This window comes from Rhinoderma darwinii, chromosome 10 (assembly GCF_050947455.1).
Source record: "Rhinoderma darwinii isolate aRhiDar2 chromosome 10, aRhiDar2.hap1, whole genome shotgun sequence".
Lineage (NCBI taxonomy): Eukaryota > Metazoa > Chordata > Amphibia > Anura > Rhinodermatidae > Rhinoderma > Rhinoderma darwinii.
The window spans coordinates 101,016,156-101,043,505 of NC_134696.1; the positions used below are offsets into that span (position 1 = coordinate 101,016,156).

Below are 27,350 nucleotides of genomic sequence, written 5' to 3' on the forward strand. Positions count from 1 at the left end.
CTATTGCCCCCTATTGAGTACATCTTTGTATCAGCTCCCAAACGGAGTGGGGGAAGGGAAGTGACAACTGCTCTGTGCACATTTTTTTTATTAGAAAATTGATTGTCATCTTTTAAACCTATTTAGCCCTTGCTCTCTATATGGGAGGAGGGAAGCTGACATAAGATTTCTTTTTACAGCCCACATGAATAATTTTCTGGCCCATTTTCAAATACAAAGCCCATGACTTCAATGACTAATAGATAACATTTTGATTTCTGCAGTGTACAGGATGTTTTGCCACAACCGTGACCACAACCATGCAAAAAGCTAGAAATGCAAGCCCCAAATGTTAATAATTCACCACATAATCAAAATCTCTTGTTAAATAGGAAAGTACTAATGAAATATTCTCAGTCGTAAGAGATGTTATTACTACTTGTGGCAGCTCTGCTGGGGTCCGCAGGTGAGATGGTTGGAGAATGGGGTAGAGATTATAATTATAGGGATGTAGCATATTTACTATAGACAGTTAGAGATCATCGTACAGAGACCCTAACCCCAGGGGTGGACATACCATGTTTGCTACTTGTGCAGCAGTAAAGGGGCTCAGTATGTTAAGGGGCCCACTAACACATTAAAAGCATTGAGACTACTGTCTATTAGATTGCATTTAAAGGGTTAAGATAATGACTTACATGGCTCAAACTTGCTGGTGGATTGTTACAGATGCATAAGGTGGTGCCTTTAATGCTTGAGGTTGGGGACCCACATATTACTTTGCACATTTACAATATCATAGATCTTATAAATGGTAACAATTAAAAAATAAAGTAAATTCAATCTAAAAAACTGTATTTTAAAGTGATTGAATTACAAAATAACATTAATTTCTTAAACAGGATCTATAAGTTCATCTAAGCTCCCTGAAATCCTAGGGTGAAATCCATAAAAGAACATTCATAGTAGCTAATGAAAATATCAATTAACATATTAGTGACTGCTTATTTAAACACTGTATTTTCCCATATAAGAAACCTTTATAGAAAAGGAAAATGTACATATTAGATATTAATGATATGTATACTTATGTCTCTGATTCTATACTAGGCATGATTTCATGCTTCAATTATATATACATAAGTCAATAGCTTTTAAAAGTAAGAGAGACTCCGCTTTCTGATATCCTGGGGTGAATCATGGATGCTTCAGTGCAAATCCAAGGCTTTATACAGTAGGCAATTTAAATACCAAGTCCTTAAAGGCTAAGTACACCTTTGAAATAATTAATTTTGCATATAAAATTGTATTGCAGTGGGTTTTGTGCAACTTTTACATTTGATTAAAATCTATTTTTACTTTTTGAGATACAGCTGCTTTGTGTCCTGTATACAGAGCAGCTGTATTTAGCGCTGAAACCTGTATCTGTACCTGTTATCGAACACATCTAAGTTATGAACTGTCAGGTCAGCGGAACGGATGGGTTCAGTGTCAGCGGGTCCTGCGTATCTCTGGCAGTTCATAACTTAGATGTGATTGATAACAGGTGGATCCTTTGTGTCAGAGACACAGGACCCATTGACACTAAACCCGTCAGTACAAGGCAGCTGTATCTCGAAAAAAATAAAAATGTTTAATAAAAAGTATTATTAACCCCTTCCCTACATCCACTGTATATATACGGAGCACGTCGGGTGGGGGAGTATGAAGTTCGCTCACGTGCTCCATAGAAAATGCGTGTCGGCTGTGTGTTACAGCCGACACTTCCTGGTAATGAGCGGTATCCCACTGGAGCACGATCCCGCTCGTTTCACCCGTTAAATTCCACGGTCAATAGCGGCCGCCGCAGTTAAATTACTAAAAAGAAGGGGGATTGACCCCCTGTAACATTCCAACGCCCCGCTCCCCCGCAACGCTATCGGGGGTGCTGTTGGTTGGCATGGCAGCCTGGCGGCTGCCATCTTTGAGCTCCTATGAAGCCCTACCTCTGGCAGTATCACGATATACTGCAATACATTAGTATTGCAGTACATCGTGCAAGCGATCAAGCAGTCCCTTGTTCAAGTCCCCTAGGGGGACAAGTAAAAACAGTGAAATAAAGTTTTTTTTATAAATAATAACAAATGAAAAATAAAAGTTCAAAAAACCCCTTTTTCTCATTTTCCCTGAAGCGCAATGTAAAAAACAAAAAAAAAAATAACATAACTGGTATCGACGCGTCCGTCTGAATTATTACAATATATCATTATTTAGTCCGCACGGTGAACGCCGTAAAAAATAAAATAAAATAGAATTGCTGTTTTTTGGTTCCACGTCATCTGCCACAGAAAATGAAATAAAAAGTGATCAAAAAGTCTCATGTACCCTAAAATGGTACCAATAGAAACCACAGCTCGCCCCGCAAAAAATAAGCCCCCATACCGCTAAATTGGGGGGAAAATAAAAAAGTTATGACTCCAAAACTCAAAGTTAATTTTTTACAATTAGTTTTTCCTTGTAAAAGTGGTAAAACAAAAAAAAAACTATACAAATTTGGTATCTCCGTAATCGTATTGACCCGTGAAATAAAGTTAACATGCCGTTAAAACAAAAACACCCAAAAGATTGAGGAATCGCTGCTTTTTTCCTATTCCATTCCACAAATATTATTTCTCCAGTTTCCCACTACACTATATGGTACAATACGGAAAAACTTGATGGAAAAATAAAAAAGTTACGGCTTTTGGAAGGTGGGGAGGAAAAATCGAAAGTGAAAATCAGAAAAATGGCTGCGGCGGGAAGGGGTTAAAAAAACAAAACAACAATTTCAATAGATGAACATAGTCTTTAAGTGACCCATGACTTTCCCTTGTCTGACTCTATGGGCATGGCCCCACGTGGCGTAATTCTTCCACAACTGTCCGCATCAATACCGTACAGAATTTGCGTTGCAGATTCTGTTGCGGATCTGCCCAAAATGGGCATTAAATTGATGCGGACTGGCCGTTGTGTATTGAGGTGAAAGTACTTCCCTTCTCTCTATCAGTGCAGGATAGAGAGAAGGGGCAGCACTTTCCCTAGTGAAAGTAAAATAATTTCATACTTACCGGCCGTTGTCTTGGTGACGCGTCCCTCTTTCGGCATCCAGCCCGACCTCCCTGGATGACGCGGCAGTCCATATGACCACTGCAGCCCGTGATTGGCCTGTGATTGGCTGCAGCCTGTGATTGGCCTGTGATTTGCTGCAGCCGTCACTTAGACTGAAACGTCATCCTGGGAAACCGGACTGGAGTTCTCGGTAAGTATGAACTTCTATTCTTTTTACAGGTTGATGTATATTGTGATCGGAAGTCACTGTCCAGGGTGCAGAAACAGTTACTGCCGATCGCTTAACTCTTTCAGCTCCCTGGACAGTGACTATTTACTGACGTCGCCGAGCAACGCTCCCGTAATTACGGGTGCACACACGTAGTCACCCGTAATTACGGGAGCCCCATTGACTTCCTCAGTCTGGCTGTAGACCTAGAAATACATAGGTCCAGCCAGAATGAAGAAATGTCATATTAAAAACCAATACGCTCCGCAGCACACATAACATGTGCATGACAGCTGCGGACTTCATTGCGGAACTTAGAATCTCCATTGAAGTCAATGGAGAAATTCCGCAATGAGTCCGCAACCAGTCCGCCACACCTCCGCAACATCCATTGTATGCTGCGGACACCAAATTCCGCACCGCAGCCTATGCTCCGCAGCGGAATTGTCCGCAACGTGCAAACGAACCCAACCACAAAGCTGTGGAGGGCAATGGAGAAACGGGTCCGCTGCGGATTTCCAGAGCAAATCCGCTACGTCTGGCCATGCCCTTAGGCCATGTTCACACGCTTACCAAAAAACGTCTGAAAATACGGAGCTGTTTTAAAGGGAAAACAGCTCCTGATTTTCAGCCGTTTTTTAGGAACTCACGTTTTTTCACTGCGTTTTTGATGGCCATTTTTGGAGCTGTTTTTCTATAGAGTCAATTAAAAACGGCTCCAAAAACGTCTCAAGAAGTGACATGCAGTTTTTTTACACGGCCGTTTTTCCCATTTAAATCAATGGGCAGATGTTTGGAGGCATTCTCCTCCCGATTTTTTCGGCCGTTGACGGCCCGAAAAACGGCCGGAAATAAGCCGTGTGAACATACCCTAATACTGATCTGTGTATTATCTTGCATTTTTTTTCTAGTTAAGGCCTTTTCCATAGAGCGAATTATTGGAGGAGAAGAATGTGTCCCTCATTCACAGCCATGGCAGGTGGCGCTCTACTTTTTTGATAGATTCATCTGCGGGGGAGCGCTCATAAATGAATTCTGGGTTTTGACAGCTGCTCACTGCAATGCATCGTAAGTGTCGCGTCTATCTCCTCTGTCTGATGCTTCATCTATATAGACTCCATGTCAAAAGACTCAATATTGGAAATACAAGGTTCTACCTTCCAATGGCTGATATAGCAGAGCGAAGTTCTTTGTGCTACGTTATCTACAGCTCAGCTCTGTATATAGAAGGCCATGCTACCTAATGTCCACACTGAACAAAACTACAACCTGATCATCAGTGATATGTTATATTTGTTCAACAGGAACATCCAGGTTCGTCTCGGAGAACATAATCTGACAAATGATGACGGAACAGAGCAGTTAACGTACGCTGTGAAAACATGTCCTCATAATAATTACAGCATAAGGACATACAACAATGACATTATGCTCCTGAAACTGGCATCACCAGCTATACTTAATGACTATGTGAAAACCATCTCCTTACCCACTGAGCCAGTAGAGGATGGTGCCAACTGTGTCATCTCAGGATGGGGAACGACCACCAGCCCTGAGGGTAATAACATGTGTACAAGAATATAGTTACTATTATACTGCCCCTATATAGAAGAATATAGTTACTATTACACTGCCTCTATATACAAGAATATAACTACTATAATACTGCTCCCTATATACAAGAATATAACTACTATAATACTGCTCCTATATACAAGAATATAACTACTATAATACTGCCCTCTATATACAAGAATATAACTACTATAATACTGCTCCCTATATACAAGAATATAACTACTATAATACTGCTTCCTATATACAAGAATATAGCTACTATAATACAGCCCCTATATACAAGAATATAACTACTATAATACTGCTCCTATATACAAGAATATAACTACTATAATACTGCTCCTATATACAAGAATATAACTACTATAATACTGCTCCCTATATACAAGAATATAACTACTATAATACTGCCCCCTATATGCAAGAATATAACTACTATAATACTGCTCCTATATACAAGAATATAACTACTATAATACTGCTCCTACATACAAGAATATAACTACTATAATACTGCCCCTATATACAAGAATATAACTACTATAATACTGCTCCTATATACAAGAATATAACTACTATAATACTGCTACTATATACAAGAATATAACTACTATAATACTGCTCCTATATACAATAATATAACTACTATAATACTGCTCCTATATACAAGAATATAACTACTATAATACGGCCCCCTATATCCAAGAATATAACTACTATAATAGTGCCCCCTATATACAAGAATATAACTACTATAATACTGCTCCTATATACAAGAATATAACTACTATAATACTGCCCCCTATATACAAGAACATAACTACTATAATACTGCCCCTATATACAAGAATATAACTACTATAATACTGCCTCCAATATACAAGAATATAACTACTATAATACTGTCTCTTATATACAAGAATATAACTACTAGAATACTCCCCCTATATACAAGAATATAACTACTATAATACTGCCTCCTATATACAAGAATAGAACTACTATAATAGTGCCTCCTATATACAAGAACATAACTACTATAATACTGCCCCTATATACAAGAATATAACTACTATAATACTGCCTCCTATATACAAGAATATAACTACTATAATACTGTCTCTTATATACAAGAATATAACTACTATAATACTGCCCCTATATACAAGAATATAACTACTATAATACTGCTCCTATATACAAGAATATAACTACTATAATACTGCCCCTATATACAAGAATATAACTACTATAATTATCTTTTTTATTTAAAAACTTGCAACAAATTATTACAATACCTTTGCAATACACTCATAACAGATAAAGAAAATAAACATTTGTCTCTTAATAACATCACAATCATTAAACAAACCATAATATATGAATATTGCGCCAGTATAGATTGTTTCAACTATTTTTCATGATATTATTCTAGACAGTATTATAGGAGAGTTCTTCTTTATTGATGACCGGGCAGCATCGCGCACACCACAGAGGGTACACGGTCACCACATTTATGGCATATAGGAATCCTCTATGATATAAACGGAGTTCGGGGTAAAAGTCTCCATACAGCAGCTGAGCGTTTCACTGTCCCACTAGATGTGGTAACGGCAGGGACACAGCAGGGACATTACTCTGTAGATAAGTCTCTTGTATAAAGATGACATTGGTTTTGTCGTCAGACAGACGCTGGAATATCGCCCGCCACCTGCTCCTATTCTTCACGCTGTTCACATTAATAGAGGTGATTTTCAGCCTCATCCTGGTTACATGTCTTTCCTACTTTTTTTCCTTCTTCCACTGCTATGTCCTGTAACACCCCATCTTTTGGTGGACATTGGGGGGTCAGCATCTTCATCCTGAGGTTCGTCATCTGGGTTGTGTGAGGAGACTTGCTCCATCTCTGCTTCTTCTTCCTGTTCATCTTCCCCCAGCGCACAGTAACGTCCACCAGTTATTGCCAGCACTGGAGACTCTGGTGATTTCTTTGCAGCAGTGATTTTTTTCCTAGAAGAATCATCTGTTTTACTTCTCCTTTTGACCGTCTGAAATCCCTCCTCATCCATACTGGTCGCTGCGGCTGGATCAGCTGGTTCCTTACTGGTCGCTGCGGCTGGATCAGCTGGTTTTTTACTGGTCGCTGCGGCTGGATCAGCTGGTTTTTTACTGGTCGCTGCGGCTGGATCATCTGGTTTTTTACTGGTAGCTGCGGCTGGCCCAGCTGGTTTTTTACTGGCCGCTGCGGCTGGATCAGCTGGTTCCTTACTGGTAGCTGCGGCTGGCCCAGCTGGTTTTTTACTGGTCACTGCGGCTGGATCAGCTGGTTCCTTACTGGTGTTGGGCAGATGTTTAGATGCTTTGGTGACAGAGTGACTGGATATTTTACTTTTAGCATGACCTCTATTTTCAGTGGCTGGTGACACTTGTGCAGCATCCACAGATGGGACATTCGTCTCTGGAGCAGGGTCTCTGGTACTTCGGCTCACATCCTCGCTGGGACTTCCAGGTTCTGGGGTTGTATCTACACATATGGAGACATCCTCCTGCTCTTCCTCCATGGCTCCTTTAAAGGTCTCCTCTTTATTATGTTCTGCATGTGGACACTCCCGGAATGTATGCCCAGGTCCTAAGCACAGGTTACAGATGACGGGTCCTGTACAATCGTCCTTCACATGCCCAAACTGACCACATAGTGAGCACTTAATACGGGAACAGTTGAATGCCAGGTGTCTGCCCCCACATCTATGGCACAGTCGCGGTTGACCAGGGTAGTAACATATGCCTCTCTCCGAGCCCAGGTAGAAGGAGTGCGGCAGATGTCTGGTCACTCCATTCTCCTGAACCAGCTGGATCTTGACAGAATATCCTCCATTCCAGATCTCCTCCTCATCATAAATCTTTGTTGGCAGTCTCTTCACCTCACAATATCTGCTCAACCAGTGCTGCAAATCTGCCAGAGCCACCACCTCAGACTGGAACAGGACGGTGGCGGTGACTACCTGGGGTTTAGTCAGCATGACATGTAGATGCTCCCACATCGCGTGGTCCTTTGTATCGTTATAAATACTCCAGAACAAGTCTAGATTATATTGCAGCTTGAAACTAATGTCATAATTCCTGCTGGAGGGAACGTGGATCAGAGCGAACACCTTAGAAGCTTTAAACTTCATAAACTCCTTCAACAAAACTTTCCCAATGTGGAGTCTGGAGGGGAGGTTTTCCTCTAGTCCTGAGTACCTGATTCTGACCGCGTTCCTCCTCTGAGGTGTGGGGTTAGTCGGTCTTGTGACGCTGGAGAACAGTCTCCTGTACTGAGGTCTGTCAGCAGGTGGGTCAGGACTGGACCTCTCCTCAGCTGATTGTACTGCAGATCCTCCTGTGTCTGCTCCTGATCGCTGTGTAACCTGTACTCCATTCACTGACACTGCGGGCGGCTGAACCTCCAGAACAGGGTCTGCAATGTCCGCCTCAGCCTGTGCCGCTGGTTCATCAGATATCAGACTGTCAATCACCGCGCTGAGCGAAGTCTCACTTACAATGTCAGTATATGCGGCACTTTCTTGCTCACTCCCAGGAGTGCCACTCGCATTCACTTCATCAGTACTGCACATAGAGTCTACTGCAGTTAACCCCTCGTCAGCTGGCACACATTTCTCTGCAGCTTTAGCAGCATTTGTGTTAGCTGATTGCACAGACCCCACACATGATGAGAGATGTGATCCTCCAGCCACTGCACACTCATATCTTCCAGGATTTCCCTGCGCCACAATATTATACACAGTCTTATAGTCAGTGTCTTTTTTTGCAATGATATTTTTTCTCTTCACAGTTTGGGCTCTGGTCTCCCTTTTGTTCTCCATTGCCCGGTTCTTTATTTTGGGTACTGTGCATGATTCTTTCTGCAATCTCTCCTTCAATATCACCAGCTCACGTGTGCAAACATCCAGACACTCACATTTCATCAGCTTTGCCTTTGGATCAGTCTCTTGGTTAATTTCAGTTCTCAATTTGCGAACTTGCATTTCCATTTTAAAGATATTTTTCTTTGTCATTTTTGTGCACAATTCCCCAACATCATGAGATTCAGTTGACTCACCAGCCTCCATTTCCAGATCATCACCTCCACCATCTCCATGCTGCAGGCCAAACTCCAGACTCTGGGCTTTCCCAGGATCATCAGCCCAGGACCCCTCCCCTCCACCTGGGTCAGAAGCCATGCATAGTCCTAACAGGGAGCTCACAAGCACACGTCTATCCTCTCCTATGGACAAGAATATAACTACTATAATACTGCCCCTATATACAAGAATATAACTACTATAATACTGCCCCTATATACAAGAATATAACTACTATAATACTGCCCCTATATACAAGAATATAACTACTATAATACTGCTCCTATATACAAGAATATAAATACTATAATACTGCCCCTATATACAAGATTAAAACTACTATAATACTGCTCCTATACACAAGAATATAAATACTATAATACTGCCACCTATATACAAGAATATAACTACCATAATACTGCCACCTATATACAAGAATATAACTACTATAATACTGCCCTCTATATACAATTATATAACTACTATAATACTGCCCCTATATACAAGAATATAACTACTATAATACTACTCCTATTTACTAGAATATAACTACTATAATACTGCTCCTATATACAAGAATATAAATACTATAATACTGCCCCTATATACAAGAATAAAACTACTATAATACTGCTCCTATACACAAGAATATAAATACTATAATACTGCCCCTATATACAAGAATATAACTACTATAATACTGCTCCTATATGCAAGAATATAAATACTATAATACTGCCCCTATATACAAGAATAAAACTACTATAATACTGCTCCTATACACAAGAATATAACTACTATAATACTGCCCCTATATACAAGAATATAACTACTATAATACTGCCCCCTATATACAAGAATATAACTACTATAATACTGCCCCTATATACAAGAATATAACTACTATAATACTGCCTCTATATACAAGAATATAACTGCTATAATACTGCCCCTATATAAAAGAATATAACTGCTATAATACTGCCCCTATATACAAGAATATAACTACTATAATACTGCCCCCTATATACAAGAATATAACTACTATAATACTATACACAGTCTTAGGGCATGACCACACATGGCGGAATTCCTCCGCAACTGTCCGCATCCATGCCGCACAGAATCTGCGTTGCAGATTCTGCTGCGGATCTGCACAAAATGTGCAGTACATTGATGCGGACTAGCTGCTGCGGACTGCGGGAAAAGTGCTTCCCTTCTCCCTATCAGTGCAGGATAGAGAGAAGGGACAGCACTTTCCCTAGTGAAAGTAAACGACTTTCATACTTACCGGCCGTTGTCTTGGTGACGCGTCCCTCTTTCGGCATCCAGCCCGACCTCCCTGGATGACGCGCCAGTCCATGTGACCGCTGCAGCCTGTGCTTGGCCTGTGATTGGCTGCAGCCGTCACTTAGAATGAAACGTCATCCTGGGAGGCCGGACTGGAGACAGACCCAGGGAGTTCTCGGTAAGTATGAACTTATATATTTTTTTACAGATACATGTATATTGAGATCGGTAGTCACTGTCCCGGGTGCAGAAACAGTTACTGCCGATCGCTTAACTCTTTCAGCACCCTGGACAGTGACTATTTACTGACGTCTCCTAGCAACGCTCCCGTCATTACGGGAGCCCCATTGACTTCCTCAGTCTGGCTGTAGACCTAGAAATACATAGGTCCAGCCAGAATGAAGAAATGTCAAGTTAAAAAAGCAAGACGCATCCGCAGCACACATGACATGTGCATGACAGCTGCGGACTTCATTGCGGAACTTTGAATCTCCATTGAAGTCAATGGAGAAATTCCGCCATGAGTCCGCCACTGCTCCGCAACAGACAGAGCATGCTGCGGACACCAAATTCCGCTCCGCAGCCTATGCTCCGCAGCGGAATTGTACGCATCGTGTAAACGAACACTGCTAAATTAAAGTGAAAGTCAATGGAGAAACGGCTCCGCTGCGGATTAACGCTGCGGAGTGTCCGCAGCGGAATTTAAGTGAAATTCCGCCATGTGTGAACCCGCCCTTATAGTCAGTGTCTTTTTTTGCAATGATATTTTTTCTCTTCACAGTTTGGGCTCTGGTCTCCCTTTTGTTCTCCATTGCCCGGTTCTTTATTTTGGGTACTGTGCATGATTCTTTCTGCAATCTCTCCTTCAATATCACCAGCTCACGTGTGCAAAGATCCAGACACTCACATTTCATCAGCTTTGCCTTTGGATCAGTCTCTTGGTTAATTTCAGTTCTCAATTTGCGAACTTGCATTTCCATTTTAAAGATATTTTTCTTTGTCATTTTTGTGCACAATTCCCCAACATCATGAGATTCAGTTGACTCACCAGCCTCCATTTCCAGATCATCACCTCCACCATCTCCATGCTGCAGGCCAAACTCCAGACTCTGGGCTTTCCCAGGATCATCAGCCCAGGACCCCTCCCCTCCACCTGGGTCAGAAGCCATGCATAGTCCTAACAGGGAGCTCACAAGCACACGTCTATCCTCTCCTATGGACAAGAATATAACTACTATAATACTGCCCCTATATACAAGAATATAACTACTATAATACTGCCCCTATATACAAGAATATAACTACTATAATACTGCCCCAATATACAAGAATATAACTACTATAATACTGCTCCTATATACAAGAATATAAATACTATAATACTGCCCCTATATACAAGAATAAAACTACTATAATACTGCTCCTATACACAAGAATATAAATACTATAATACTGCCACCTATATACAAGAATATAACTACCATAATACTGCCACCTATATACAAGAATATAACTACTATAATACTGCCCTCTATATACAATTATATAACTACTATAATACTGCCCCTATATACAAGAATATAACTACTATAATACTACTCCTATTTACTAGAATATAACACTATAATACTGCCCCTATACACAAGAATATAACTACTATAATACTGCCCCTATATACAAGAATATAACTACTATAATACTGCCCCCTATATACAAGAATATAACTACTATAATACTGCCCCTATATACAAGAATATAACTACTATAATACTGCCTCTATATACAAGAATATAACTGCTATAATACTGCCCCTATATAAAAGAATATAACTGCTATAATACTGCCCCTATATACAAGAATATAACTACTATAATACTGCCCCCTATATACAAGAATATAACTACTATAATACTGCCCCTATATACAAGAATATAACTAATATAATACTGCCCCTATATACAAGAATATAACTGATATAATACTGCCACCTATATACAAGAATATAACTACTACAATACTGCCCCCTATATACAAGATTATAACTACTATAATACTGCTCCTATATACAAGAATATAACTACTATAATACTGCCCCCTATATCCAAGAATATAACTACTATAGTATTGCTCCTATATACAAGAATATAACTACTATAATACTGCATCCTATGTACAAGAATATAACTACTATAATACTACTCTCTATATACAAGAATATAACTACTATAATACTGCCCCCTATATACAAGAATATAACTACTATAATACTTCCCCTATATACAAGAATATAACTACTATAATACTGCCCCCTATATACAAGAATATAACTACTATAATACTGCCCCTATATACAAGAATATAACTACTATAATACTACCTCCTATATACAAGAATATAACTACTATAATACTGCCCCCTATATACAAGAATATAACTACTATAATACTGTCCCTATATACAAGAATATAACTACTATAATACTGCCCCTATATACAAGAATATAACTACTATAATACTGCCTACTATATACAAGATATAACTACTATAATACTGCCCCTATATACAAGAATATAACTACTATAATACTACTCTCTATATACAAGAATATAACGACTATAATACTGCCCCTATATACAAGATTATAACTACTATAATACTGCTCCTATATACAAGAATATAACTACTATAATACTGCCCCCTATATACAAGAATATAACTACTATAGTACTGCTCCTATATACAAGAATATAACTACTATAATACTGCATCCTATATACAAGAATATAACTACTATAGTACTGCTCCTATATACAAGAATATAACTACTATAATACTGCATCCTATGTGCAAGAATATAACTACTATAATACTACTCTCTATATACAAGAATATAACTACTATAATACTGCCCCCTATATACAATAATATAACTACTATAATACTTCCCCTATATACAAGAATATAACTACTATAATACTGCCCCCTATATACAAGAATATAACTACTATAGTACTGCTCCTATATACAAGAATATAACTACTATAATACTGCATCCTATATACAAGAATATAACTACTATAGTACTGCTCCTATATACAAGAATATAACTACTATAATACTGCATCCTATGTACAAGAATATAACTACTATAATACTACTCTCTATATACAAGAATATAACTACTATAATACTGCCCCCTATATACAAGAATATAACTACTATAATACTTCCCCTATATACAAGAATATAACTACTATAATACTTCCCCTATATACAAGAATATAACTACTATAATACTGCCCCCTATATACAAGAATATAACTACTATAATACTGCCCCTATATACAAGAATATAACTACTATAATACTACCTCCTATATACAAGAATATAACTACTATAATACTGCCTACTATATACAAGAATATAACTACTATAACACTGCCTCTATATACAAGAATATAACTACTATAATACTGCCCCCTATATACAAGAATATAACTACTATAATACTGTCCCTATATACAAGAATATAACTACTATAATACTGCCCCTATATACAGGAATATAATTACTATAATACTGCTCCTATATACAAGAATATAACTACTATAATACTGCCTACTATATACAAGATATAACTACTATAATACTGCCCCTATATACAAGAATATAACTACTATAATACTACTCTCTATATACAAGAATATAACGACTATAATACTGCCCCTATATACAAGATTATAACTACTATAATACTGCTCCTATATACAAGAATATAACTACTATAATACTGCCCCCTATATACAAGAATATAACTACTATAGTACTGCTCCTATATACAAGAATATAACTACTATAATACTGCATCCTATATACAAGAATATAACTACTATTATACTACTCTCTATATACAAGAATATAACTACTATAATACTGCTCCCTATGTACAAGAATATAACGACTATAATACTTCCCCTATATACAAGAATATAACTACTATAATACTGCCCCCTATATAAAAGAATATAACTACTATAATACTGCCCCTATATGCAAGAATATAACTACTATAATACTGCCCCCTATATACAAGAATATAACTACTATAATACTGCACCTATATACAAAAATATAATTACTATAATACTACTCTCTATATACAAGAATATAACTACTATAATACTGCTCCCTATATACAAGAATATAACTACTATAATACTGCCTCCTATATACAAGAATATAACTACTATAATACTGCCCCTATATACAAGAATATATCTACAATAATACTGCCCCCTATATACAAGAATATAACTACTATAATACTGCCCCCTATATACAAGAATATAACTACTATAATACTGCTCTTATATACAACAATGTAACTACTATAATACTGCTCCCTATATACAAGAATATAACTACTATAATACTGCTTCCTATATACAAGAATATAACTACTATAATACTGCTCCTATATACAAGAATATAACTACTATAATACTGCATCCTATATACAAGAATATAACTACTATTATACTACTCTCTATATACAAGAATATAACTACTATAATACTGCTCCCTATGTACAAGAATATAACGACTATAATACTTCCCCTATATACAAGAATATAACTACTATAATACTGCCCCCTATATAAAAGAATATAACTACTATAATACTGCCCCTATATGCAAGAATATAACTACTATAATACTGCCCCCTATATACAAGAATATAACTACTATAATACTGCACCTATATACAAAAATATAATTACTATAATACTACTCTCTATATACAAGAATATAACTACTATAATACTGCTCCCTATATACAAGAATATAACTACTATAATACTGCCTCCTATATACAAGAATATAACTACTATAATACTGCCCCTATATACAAGAATATATCTACAATAATACTGCCCCCTATATACAAGAATATAACTACTATAATACTGCCCCCTATATACAAGAATATAACTACTATAATACTGCTCTTATATACAACAATGTAACTACTATAATACTGCTCCCTATATACAAGAATATAACTACTATAATACTGCTTCCTATATACAAGAATATAACTACTATAATACTGCCCCCTATATACAAGAATATAACTACTATAATACTGCCCCTATATACAAGAATATAACTACTATAATACTGCCCCCCTATATACAAGAATATAACTACTATAATACTGGTCCCTATATACAAGAATATAACTACTATAATACTGGTCCCTATATACAAGAATATAACTACTATAATACTGGTCCCTATATACAAGAATATAACTACTATAATACTGGTCCCTATATACAAGAATATAACTACTATAATACTGCCTCCTATATATAAGAATATAACTACTATAATACTGCTCCTATATACAAGAATATAACTACTATAACACTGCTCCTATATACAAGAATATAACTACTATAATACTGCTCCTATATACAAGAATATAACTACTATAATACTACCCCCTATATACAAGAATATATCTACTATAATACTACCCCCTATATACAAGAATATAACTACTATAATACTACCCCCTATATACAACAATGTAACTACTATTATACTGCCCCCTATAGACAGTATTATAATATAGGGGTGGCACTATTTTATTGTCACTGTCATGTTGCACCCGTGATGGTTGTAACTCTACGTTTTCTTTGTTTAGAGACATACCCCGATGTACTAATGTGTCTCAATGTTTCCACTTTTCCTGACGCCGAGTGTCAGCAGTTCTATGAAGGGAACAGCATAACTGAGAACATGTTCTGTGCTGGAGACCGTGATGGAGGCAAAGATTCCTGTCAGGTAAAGTTTAACAATAAAATTAAAGCGCACTCCTCCATCCTCTTCCCCATATTTTGGTGGTAAGCACCTGTACATCCCCGTAGCAAATATCCGGCCCCAACACGGTTTCTCTAGAATGTCTTCAGACGCAGAATCTAAAGAGCCCTTGTAAATATTTTTACTCCCTTTCTCTCATACAGGGAGACTCTGGGGGCGCTCTGGTTTGTGGGTCAGAAGTATATGGTATCATATCATGGGGAGATCCAATATGTGGACAACCGAATAAGCCGGGAGTCTACACCAAAGTTTTCAACTATCTTGACTGGATTAAGAATGTAATGGAAAATGAAGAGTGTAACGTGGACCATGAAGCCGACACAAAACCGCCCAGGAAATAGTCACAATATGAGACCTGAGACATCTTCCAAGCCATGACCTGTGTCACTGATGTCTAATTCTGGAGAATATGTGTAAAAATAATATCTATCTATCTATCTATCTATCTATCTATCTATCTATCTATCTATCTATCTATCTATCTATCTATCTATCTATCTATCTATCCATCTATCCATCCATCCATCCATCCATCCATCCATCCATCCATCCATCCATCCATCCATCCATCCATCCATCCATCCATCCAGCCATCCATCCATCCATCCATCCATCCATCCATCCATCCATCCATCCATCCATCCATCCATCCATCCATCCATCCATCCATCTATCCATCCATCTATCTATCTATCTATCTATCTATCTATCTATCTATCTATCTATCTATCTATCTATCTATCTATCTATCTATCTATCTATCTATCTATCTATCTATCTATCTATCTATCTATCTATCTATCTATCTACATTTCTGTATATGTTCAGTCTTATTCTTGGTCTCTTAGAGTTTCAGCATCTGTGAGAATAAAATATTCCACCTCTATATAACATTGTGATTTTTCTTTTCAAACCTATTTTCTCAGTTCACCATTATTCCTCTGAAATGTCCCTTGAGATGGACTTTACCTTTCTTCTACCATAAAAATCACCGGAGAATCACCGGAGCTCCCCGTCATTCTAGTTTTATATGGAAACCGGATGTGTCTCTCCAGTAGAAAGGCGTCATTTCTGGTCAACAATATGGCACCAAAATCCAAAGAATATCTCAATCTGGACTGAAGACATGTAGTCTCTCTTTTATGGAAGTGCCCACAATCCAGGGAAGTGCTGACTGGCTATGGGTTTAGATGTGACTAACCATATGGGGGCACTTGCATTGAAGGGTCTATTAAACGGGTTGTCCAGGAGTAACAAAATCTCCAAAAACATCGCCACACGTCTCCATCTACATGGAGATAAAATAAGTAAAAAATAAAAACAGTCCATTTATAGGATTAATACGGCAGATGATGACCGGTATACCTACCCTCCTCCTTCTCGGCACCACTACGCTAGGTCTTGAAGATGTCCAGTGTCAGGATGGGATGTGGGGTGGCGCACATGATGCTCCTGATGCCATCCAGCGTCAGGACAAGTGCCGCGGCACCGGAAATTGAACAGAAGCCGGGAGCAAGGAAGGTAAGTACATAGCCTGGTCTGGGGTCTGAATTTTTTTTGTCCGATCTGGGGTCTGAAATTAATCTAGGTGGTCTATGGTCTGAATATATTTAGGCATACCCCCCAACTTTCGAGTATTTCAAAGAGAGACAACTAGAAGTGTTGTGGCAATATTTTTTATGTTAAGCCACGCCTCTAGCCCCGCCTAGTCCCCACCATACACGCCCAGTCCCCCCCCCATACACGCCAAGTCCCCACCCATACATGCCCAGTCCCCGCCCATACACACCCAGTTCACCTAGGGTGTTTTAATGTTCTTTAATTCACGGTCATGGAAAATTTTGCAATTATACTGATAGGGTTAGTAGAGAAAACAGCAGCTGGCGTCAGATCTATCATGGCGCACAGCCATTTTTTTGGTTATTCTCAGCTTTGAGTTTACCAGATAGAAGAGTAAATACAACAATTAATTGACTACATTGGGCAGCAGAAATTATTTAGTTTATTAGGATCAAATAAAGTTGCCACTAAGTCCCCACCAGTCATCATTTGGCCGATTGTGCATGGCACCAGGTATAGCAACTCGTATTAGTTCGGTAAAGTCTTTGAGATGTTCTTTGCCGATAGAAGAGTCATTACTGGTGTATATCTTATCTACATATACTCGTCTTCTAATGAGACTCTCAGATCTGGGAAGGAATCATAAAAGACTCTGCTGCATTTGACTTTGGAGAAGCGCAAATATTCAGTTTTACCTGGAGTGTTGGGTATACCCCCCCCACTGCACCCAGGTCTATAGTTGTGGTGACGCTTTTCCCACGTGTACTTAAAAAAAGTAGATGATTCATACAAAAAAAATAATCTGAATCGTATCTACGATGCCCAGATAAATTGTCACATGCGGCTTCCAGCAATGCTACACAGCGGCTAAATATTTCCATACAGTATCCAGAAGAATAGCAACAGAAAATGGTGCCATATCTTGTTTATACATTACCACACAATACCTATCGAATGGTGCCTATGATGCTATACGGTGCCCCTATAGTGCCGTGCAGTTGACCTTTTGTACCATTCATCTTACCGGTAGTGGGTGGTGTAATGGCGCAACCTGGTGTAAGGGGGTAATTGCTCTATCTTGTATCATGGGTTGTAGACTACAGGCGTGAACAGTCGTGCTGTTTATGTGGAAAATGCCATAAGGCACGCACGTGATACCTCCCCCAGCCCGTTGACCAACCCCCCAACAGTAACCACACAACTCGTCGTCTTTGGCATCAATTCTGGCTATTACCGATTTTATTAATAAAAAAAACCACACAGTGATAAAGGGAGCCCGACCAATCACGACACCGCTCTCTATGAGCCGGGACACGCCTGCCCCCCGGCCCTCTTACTACAAGACCAGCCGAGCCCGTCTGCCAACGGTTGGTCCTCCGGGCTATCCCAGCTGATCTTCGTAGCTACCCGAGTGGTGACAACCAAATCAATCCGCCCTTCTCAGAGCGTAGTGTCGTGATCCGCCTTACAAAGTATTGTAACAATAACATGACATCCAAAAGGGAGGGAGGGTGAGTATCCTTGTTCTTCACCTCCAGACAACTGACCAGCCCCTAACCTGGTCACCCCATATCTACTCCTCTCCCCCGCCCCCTTTACCTGACCAGCTAATCGATCGGCGGGCTTTCCTGCCCAAACGCCCCTTTTCTCCACAGGTGTGCTCCCTACCCCAGCCCACCTTAGCCATGTCAGCACCGCAAACCATGTGGCAGCCGCCATTTTCATAGTTAATTTTTTCATATTTAATTTTTTTTTCCAGGGACACTTAGGGTGCGGCGTCTTTTGGTGGGTGTGTCTTACAGGTTTTGGCTTATATGGTGGGTGTGGCTAGTGGGCGTAGCTTTCCAGAATTTCTGCATACAAAAGAACGACAACATTTCTGCACTAGTTTGGTTTGGCTGACAACGACTATGGCAGCCGGTATGTCTCTGGTTATCCAGTTGTATACAGGCAGGTGATGTCTCACTTTATCACTAGGGCTGGCGATATGTGCTGACCACTACTGGTAGCGTAAAAACCAGCATAGATGGTGCCACACTCAGTGCCCCTTGTAGATGGTACTCCACACTGCCCCTAGTAGATATTGCCACACACACTGCACCCTGTAGATAATAATGCCACACACACTGCTCCCTGTAGATAATAATGCCACACACACTGCTCCTTGTAGATAATAATGCCACACACACTGCTCCCTGTAGATAATAATGCCACACACACACTGCTCCCTGTAGATGATGCCACACACTGCTCCCTGTAGATAATAATGCCACACACACTGCTCCCTGTAGATAATAATGCCACACACACTGCTCCCTGTAGATAATAATGCCACACACACACTGCTCCCTGTAGATGATGCCACACACTGCTCCCTGTAGATAATAATGCCACACACACTGCTCCCTGTAGATAATAATGCCACACACACTGCTCCCTGTAGATAATAATGCCACACACACACTGCTCCCTGTAGATAATAATGCCACACACACTGCTCCCTGTAGATAATAATGCCACACACACTGCTCCTTGTAGATAATAATGCCACACACACTGCTCCCTGTAGATAATAATGCCACACACACACTGCTCCCTGTAGATGATGCCACACACTGCTCCCTGTAGATAATGATGCCACACACACTGCTCCCTGTAGATGATGCCACACACTGCTCCCTGTAGATAATGATGCCACACACACTGCTCCCTGTAGATGATGCCACACACTGCTCCCTGTAGATAATGATGCCACACACACTGCTCCCTGTAGATGATGCCACACACTGCTCCCTGTAGATAATAATGCCACACACACTGCTCCCTGTAGATGATGCCACACACACACTGCTCCCTGTAGATGATGCCACACACTGCTCCCTGTAGATAATAATGCCACACACACTGCTCCCTGTAGATAATAATGCCACACACACTGCTCCCTGTAGATAATAATGCCACACACACTGCTCCCTGTAGATAATAATGCCACACACACTGCTCCCTGTAGATAATAATGCCACACACACACTGCTCCCTGTAGATGATGCCACACACTGCTCCCTGTAGATAATGATGCCACACACACTGCTCCCTGTAGATGATGCCACACACTGCTCCCTGTAGATAATGATGCCACACACACTGCTCCCTGTAGATGATGCCACACACTGCTCCCTGTAGATGATGCCACACACACACTGCTCCCTGTAGATGATGCCACACACTGCTCCCTGTAGGTAATGATGCCACACACACTGCTCCCTGTAGATGATGCCACACACTGCTCCCTGTAGATGATGCCACACACTGCTCCCTGTAGATATTACCACACACTGCTCCCTGTAGATGATGCCACACACTGTTCCTTGTAGATAATGATGCCACACACACCGCTCCCTGTAGATGATGCCACACACTGCTCCCTGTAGATATTGCCATATACTTCTCCCTGTAGATGATGCCACACACTGCTCCCTGTAGATGATGCCACACACTGCTCCCTCTAGATATTGCCACATACTTCTCCCTGTAGATGATGCCACACACTGCTCCCTGTAGATGATGCCACACACACTGCTCCCTGTAGATGATGCCACACACACTGCTCCCTGTAGATGATGCCACACACACTGCCTGTAGATAATGATGCCACAGTTCCCCCTGTAGATAATACCCCCTGCCCTCTGTAGATAGTGCCATGCAGCCCCCTGTAGATGCCACACAGAACCCCTGTAGATGATGCCACACACAGCCCCCCTGTAGATTACGCCACAGACAGCCCCCGTAGATGACGTAACACACAGCCCCTGTGTAGATAGTGCCGCATACTCCCCATGTAGGTCAGTGACTTCAGTGGCACCTCCTGCAGTGGAATCCCCGGCAGGGCATCGGCAAAGCTTTGGCCGGGGATTTCCCTCCAGGAGGAGTGAATGGCAGAGCAGGAAGCGGATAGTTTCCTGCTCTGCCATAGTATCCTGAGGACGCAGAGACAATTAAATGTAGAAGTTGCCGGGACAAGTCTCGGGACAGTAATTTGCCGGGGCTGTCTCTGTAAATTCTGGACAGTACTGGCAAATTCGGGACAGTTGCATCTTAAAACCCCCTAAGGATGGCTAAGAGACACGCATGGCTTCCCCTATGCCTCCTTGCTCGTATTTTGTTCCAAGCTCGTCACAGTTTATTTGGGGTCTAGGGCTCGGCAGCACCCATTTAATAAAAAATATTGGACTTGCTGCCTATTGCTCCTCATGGCTGTCCATTCAAGGAGACCTGTTGTATGACTCTGGGGTTAATTACCCTACTCCTGTAGAGCAGAATGGATGTAGCAGAGCTGGATTTGCCATAGAACTTTTATCATGTGGATCATAACTCACTAGGCTAAGGCTACATTCACACGAGCGTGACAGATTTACGTGTGTAAAAAATGTGTAAAAATGTGCGTTGCGTTTTGCATCAGTGTGATTTGCGTGTGGCGTGTGTTTTTCACGCACTTGCAAGCACTTATTTTTTCTTTTCAATGTCATTGATGCATAAAACACAGACGGCACACGGATGGGCGTCCGTGTAATGTCCGTGGTTTTCCCGCCCCCCCTTGACTTCAATGGGTGACTGAAAACGCACCAAAATAGGACATGCAGTGAGTTTCACGCAACGGACACTCGCTAAGTGAAAAGTCACGCATGTGAGAATAGCCCCATCGATATTAAAGGGGCCGTGGGCTGTGCGTTGTTTCAACACACAACACACGGACGAGATTCACGCTCCTGTGAATGAGCCCTAAGACGATGAAGATTAGGTTTATCTGCAGTCCTGATTCCTTTATCTTGGCCCCAGTGCCAAGGAAAGAAGCACCATGCCAAGATAATCAGTGGGAGATCGCTCCCCAAATGCAAATGGGGGTCCGGTTTTGGTATGACTTGGGGTAGTGCTGGCGCTGGTCGAGTGGCGTAATGTCTGCACACACATATATATATTTACCGTATTTTTCGGACTATAAGACTATACGTTTTTCGCGCAAATAAATCTTGCTAAAAAGTCCTTGTGTCTTATAGCCTTATAGAAGTGCCGGGCCCCCTGACCGCTTCTTACTTAGCCCCTTCACGCGCTGAGCCCGCTCCATACACTGCAGATGTCAGCAGCTGACACGCTGCTCTAACGGCCAGGAATAGCGATGGCGCTGCTCCTGGCCGTTTAACTAGTTAAATGCCGAGGTCAATAGCGACCGCGGCATTTATAGGGTTTTCCCATGAAGGACATTTATGACATATCCACAGGATATGTCAGAAATGTCAGACAGATGTGGGTGCCACCTCTGGGACCTGCACCTATCTCTAGAACGGGGCCCCCTAAACCCCGTTCTATCTTTCTCGCTCCGCAGTCTAGCGGCCACTTCCTGGTTAGGTGGTCGGGAGTTACGGAAACAGCCGAGTGCTCGCTGAGCTACTCTGTTTCGGTAACTCCCATAGAAGTGAATAGTAGTTACGGAAACAGGCAGCGTAGCTCAGCGAATTACGCTGTTTTTGTAACTCATCCATGTATCGCAGTGCATTGTACCAGCAATCTAATGATCGCTGGTTCAAGTCCCCTAGGAAAACTAACAAATTGTGTAAAAAAAAAAATTTGATACATTTTCAAGAGTGCAAATATTAAAAGTTAAAAAAAACCTTTACCCTTTTTTTCCCCCCAAACACAATGTGAAAAAATAAAGAAAAAGGAATGAAATAAAGTGATAAAAAAAATCGTATGTACCAAAAAATGGCTCTCAGAATGTGGCGAAACAGAACAATTTTTTTTTTAGCAAATTTCCAATTTTTTTGTTGTCTAAAACCTGGGTGCGTCTTATAGTCCGAAAAATACGGTATGTATATATATAAAAGTATTAGTAGCTGGTAAACATTTCTCCAATCCCCCGCTCCTTCCCTTATGAAGTGGAGCAAACGGAGGTTCATTGAGTTAATCATTTACAGCCTAATCTCAGGTGGAAGAGAAGGAAGAGGTGTCAGAAGACTGAACGTTTCCCAGCACTCAGCACCTCATCATGGCCCTACTGCTGGTGGCTTCTCTCCTGGTGACCGTCGGTAAGTGCAACTCCAAGTCTGGCGCTCAGATAATGTATTTCTTGGTGCGGCGTGTCAGATGTAACACAAAGGAATATGATGGATTCACATAGGGGGTCGTGCACTGTGCGTTTTTGGGCCCCTCCATCAATAACACCACGCGTTTCTGTGGCAGCAATACATTTCATAGGAAAGAAATCCTAAAAAAATCCAAAGGGAAATCCAATTTTTTTTGAATAGCTAAACTTTAGGAAATTTACTTTGGGACCCCCATTATCCCATAACCACCTTATCCCTATCGAGCTAAAATGTATGCATATCCTAAGGATATATTGTAAGTATCTGTCATTGGAATACCCCTTTAATTTTAAATAAAAAAAAAAAAAACATCAATAAGATTTGTCAGAAGCAGCTTGCTGATGGTTTCCAGGCAGGAGATATTCTTCCAAATTGTCCAGACAGCAAAACAGGTAATACATATGTATTATGAAGACAATGAAACTACAAAGTTAACATTTAAAGCTGTAAATTCCCTGCTGAGCCTCGTCTATACTGAAACCTGCCGGTTCGGTTTTTCGGGATATTTTCCAGACACGATATCCGCACTTCTTTGTATAAAGCTTCCACAGAATTGTTTTGTGCTCTGAACAGTTTGGATTGTTTTACTGACAGCTAAGCCTGTTTTTGTGTTACCCTAGCGGATGGGCGCTCCTATAACCGGATTATTGGGGGTGTTGAGTGTGTGCCAAACTCTCAGCCATGGCAAGCTAGCCTTCATTATTTTGACCAGCATGCTTGTGGAGGAGTCCTGATAGACGAAAACTGGGTCCTGACAGCAGCACATTGCCAACTACCGTAAGTGTCCCCCTCCTCCAGTCCGGACGTGATTTTAGCATTGGATAAAAAAAAAAACGGCAAATTTTCGGGGTCCTTCACCAAGACGTCACCAGCAAGCACGCCACACTCCGAACTTCCTCTGTGGTAGCTCATGACTGTGGCGGAAGTATTTTTGGGTACTATATAGGACTATTATGTAGGCATCTTATGACAGTATATGTGGCGGTATTATTTATTCACAGTTTACACTATAATGCAGAATAACTATGTATCGAATATAACGAGTGCCAGTACATTACCCATTACTTTCCTTCCAACAGATGTGTGCCCCATGTGGTTTACCCAGGTACCTCCACAAACCCCGCCCCTGACCGGCCTTTAACCCCGTAGTGACCAGCCTATTTTAGGCTTTAATGACCAAGCAATTTTTCTTTGTTTTTCCATCCTCTCATTTAAAGAGCTTTAACGTTTTTATTTTTCCATCGACATCGCTGTATGAGGAATTATTTTTTTCTTTTTTGTCCGGATTAGTTGTATTTTTTAATGGCACCATTTTGGGGTACATATAATTTTTTGATAAACATGTGTTTTGGTTCTTTATGTTTTACGACTTTTACTACAATAAAAACTCTTTTGAACTTAAATTATTTGTTTTTGCATCGTCGCCTTCCAAGAGAGAGCCGTAACTTTTTTCTTTTTCCGTCAATGCAGCGATGTGGGGGCTTGTTTTTTGCGGGACGAGACATAGTTTTCATTGGTCCTTTTTTGGTGTACGTGGGATTTACTGGTTAACTGTTATTACTTTTTTGTGTGGCATTTTGTTGGGTTTGACGTTTCTTTTCCTACTCAGGAGTCTGCAGATTCGCCTCGGAGACCATAATATAGAGCAAGATGAAGGGACGGAGCAGTTCACCTACGCTGATAAAATATGTCCTCATGTAGGATTTAACGCTGTCACCTATGACAATGACATCATGCTGCTGAAGCTGCCTGCTCCCGTCACCCTTAATGAGTACGTCCAGGTCATCCCCGTTGGCTGCCCCCTACCCCCCGATGGAAGCAGGTGCCTAGTCTCAGGATGGGGGTCCACCACCAGCCCTGAGGGTAAGGAGCTCCATATAATGACTGATCATGTTTCTTCACCATCTTTTTCTAGAATTTGTACGTCATGTTTTGCTTTTTGCCCAATGTTCACTCCTAATGTCCACTACAATCTGTCCACCTTGTCGCCTAATGGAGCTGAGTACCGCTAGTTATTCCGTGCTTCTGCCAAGTCTATGAGACTTAAAGATTAAAATGACCTTTTATTGCTCTAATGTATCTTAAAAAAAAAAATTAAGCAACTTTATATATATAGTCTTGATTAAAAATATCCTACCATTTAGTGTATACAGCTCCTATGCAGACCTATTCGTCTCCATGGCTACAGACTACAAACAAATCCTAGGTAGTCTGATGCTGCAGTCGTGTTATTTCACTTCATTTGTCCCCTACTTCTTGCTTATCTATTGTATGTAGAAGTAATGAAGAAGTATGGTGGGACTGTCCCGCGAAACGGCCCTTACCCATGGGGCGGAGTTAATGCTAATGTGCATCGAGGGTGTGTTTTCTGGGGTATTGGGAGTGTCCATAGTTGGATCGGGGACAGGGCTTAAAATGTCACATTATTTGGGATGAAATGTTACATTTCTACATCTTGGTATAGGGCATTTCATAGTTTGACTACTCTTACTGTAAAGAACCCTTTCCTATGTTGATATATATGCCTTAGATGCAAAGTGGATGTACCTTTGAAGCACTACCTGCTGGTAGAGTCATCTACCCCAATCAATTGCAGAATCTCAGCATAGTCATCTTAATCATCATTGAACACAGCTGTGAGATAATACCCCCCCTCCCCAATATTCTGAACATCATGCATTAAATCCAGGGATTTTCTAACCTGGCAGCTATAAATCCTTGATGCAGCCGGCTAACGCATATGACATTTTCTATATGTGCAGGAACCTATCCAGCTGCTCTGCACTGTGTGAAGGTGAAGACTGTTCCCGATGATATCTGCGGGGAGGCTTATCCTGGTGAGATAACGGAGAACATGCTGTGTGCTGGAGTAATGGCGGGAGGAAAGGACACCTGTCAGGTACGGCTCCGCAAAATCCTTCCATGTCTTTGGAAAATAGGCAACAATCAGCAGCACAGAGTATTTCAGGAGATGAATGTGGTGAACTTGTGGGAGGCAGTGACCTGATGATATTAGTGGGGACATAGCTGCACGTGGTAGTGGCATGGGAGGAGGGGAATGGAGACCAATAGAAGCTGCATTTCCATATGGATATGTTATATTTGACTTGTTGGGGTTTCTTGCAGGGAGACTCTGGGGGACCCCTGGTGTGTAATTCGATGTTGTGTGGAATCACATCATGGGGTCACATTCCGTGTGCTGAAGCCTATCGTCCAGGAGTATACACTAAACTGTGCAACTATCTGGACTGGATCAAAGACACTATTGCAAAAGGCGACTGTCTCCCATAAAGGAACTGCCTGCAATATAGAAGCCAATGGGAAGGACAACGCTCCAGTGATCCGGTGAGGGAGATCCAGCACGTGTGACACTGGAGATCTGCTAATTAAAATTAATTATTAAACTCTTGCAAAACTTGTACTATTTTTTTGCCACTTATAATTAGGACTCTCTAACGACTCAGTACAAGCTCTACGAAGGGTAATTCATTTTACTAAAC

General features: G+C 40.6%; 1 protein-coding gene across 1 annotated transcript; it reads left to right on the top strand.

Annotated features, from left to right (window-relative positions):
* Positions 1-405: 405 nt before the first annotated feature.
* LOC142662698 (transmembrane protease serine 9-like) lies at positions 406-27,350 on the top strand. Its single transcript, XM_075840910.1, has 10 exons — positions 406-445; positions 4,186-4,342; positions 4,579-4,832; positions 15,978-16,117; positions 16,297-16,493; positions 19,602-19,633; positions 24,471-24,627; positions 25,460-25,713; positions 26,613-26,749; positions 26,977-27,350. The coding sequence occupies exons 1-10, from the start codon at positions 406-408 to the stop codon at positions 27,139-27,141; spliced, it is 1,533 nt and encodes a 510-aa protein (XP_075697025.1). The 3' UTR covers positions 27,142-27,350.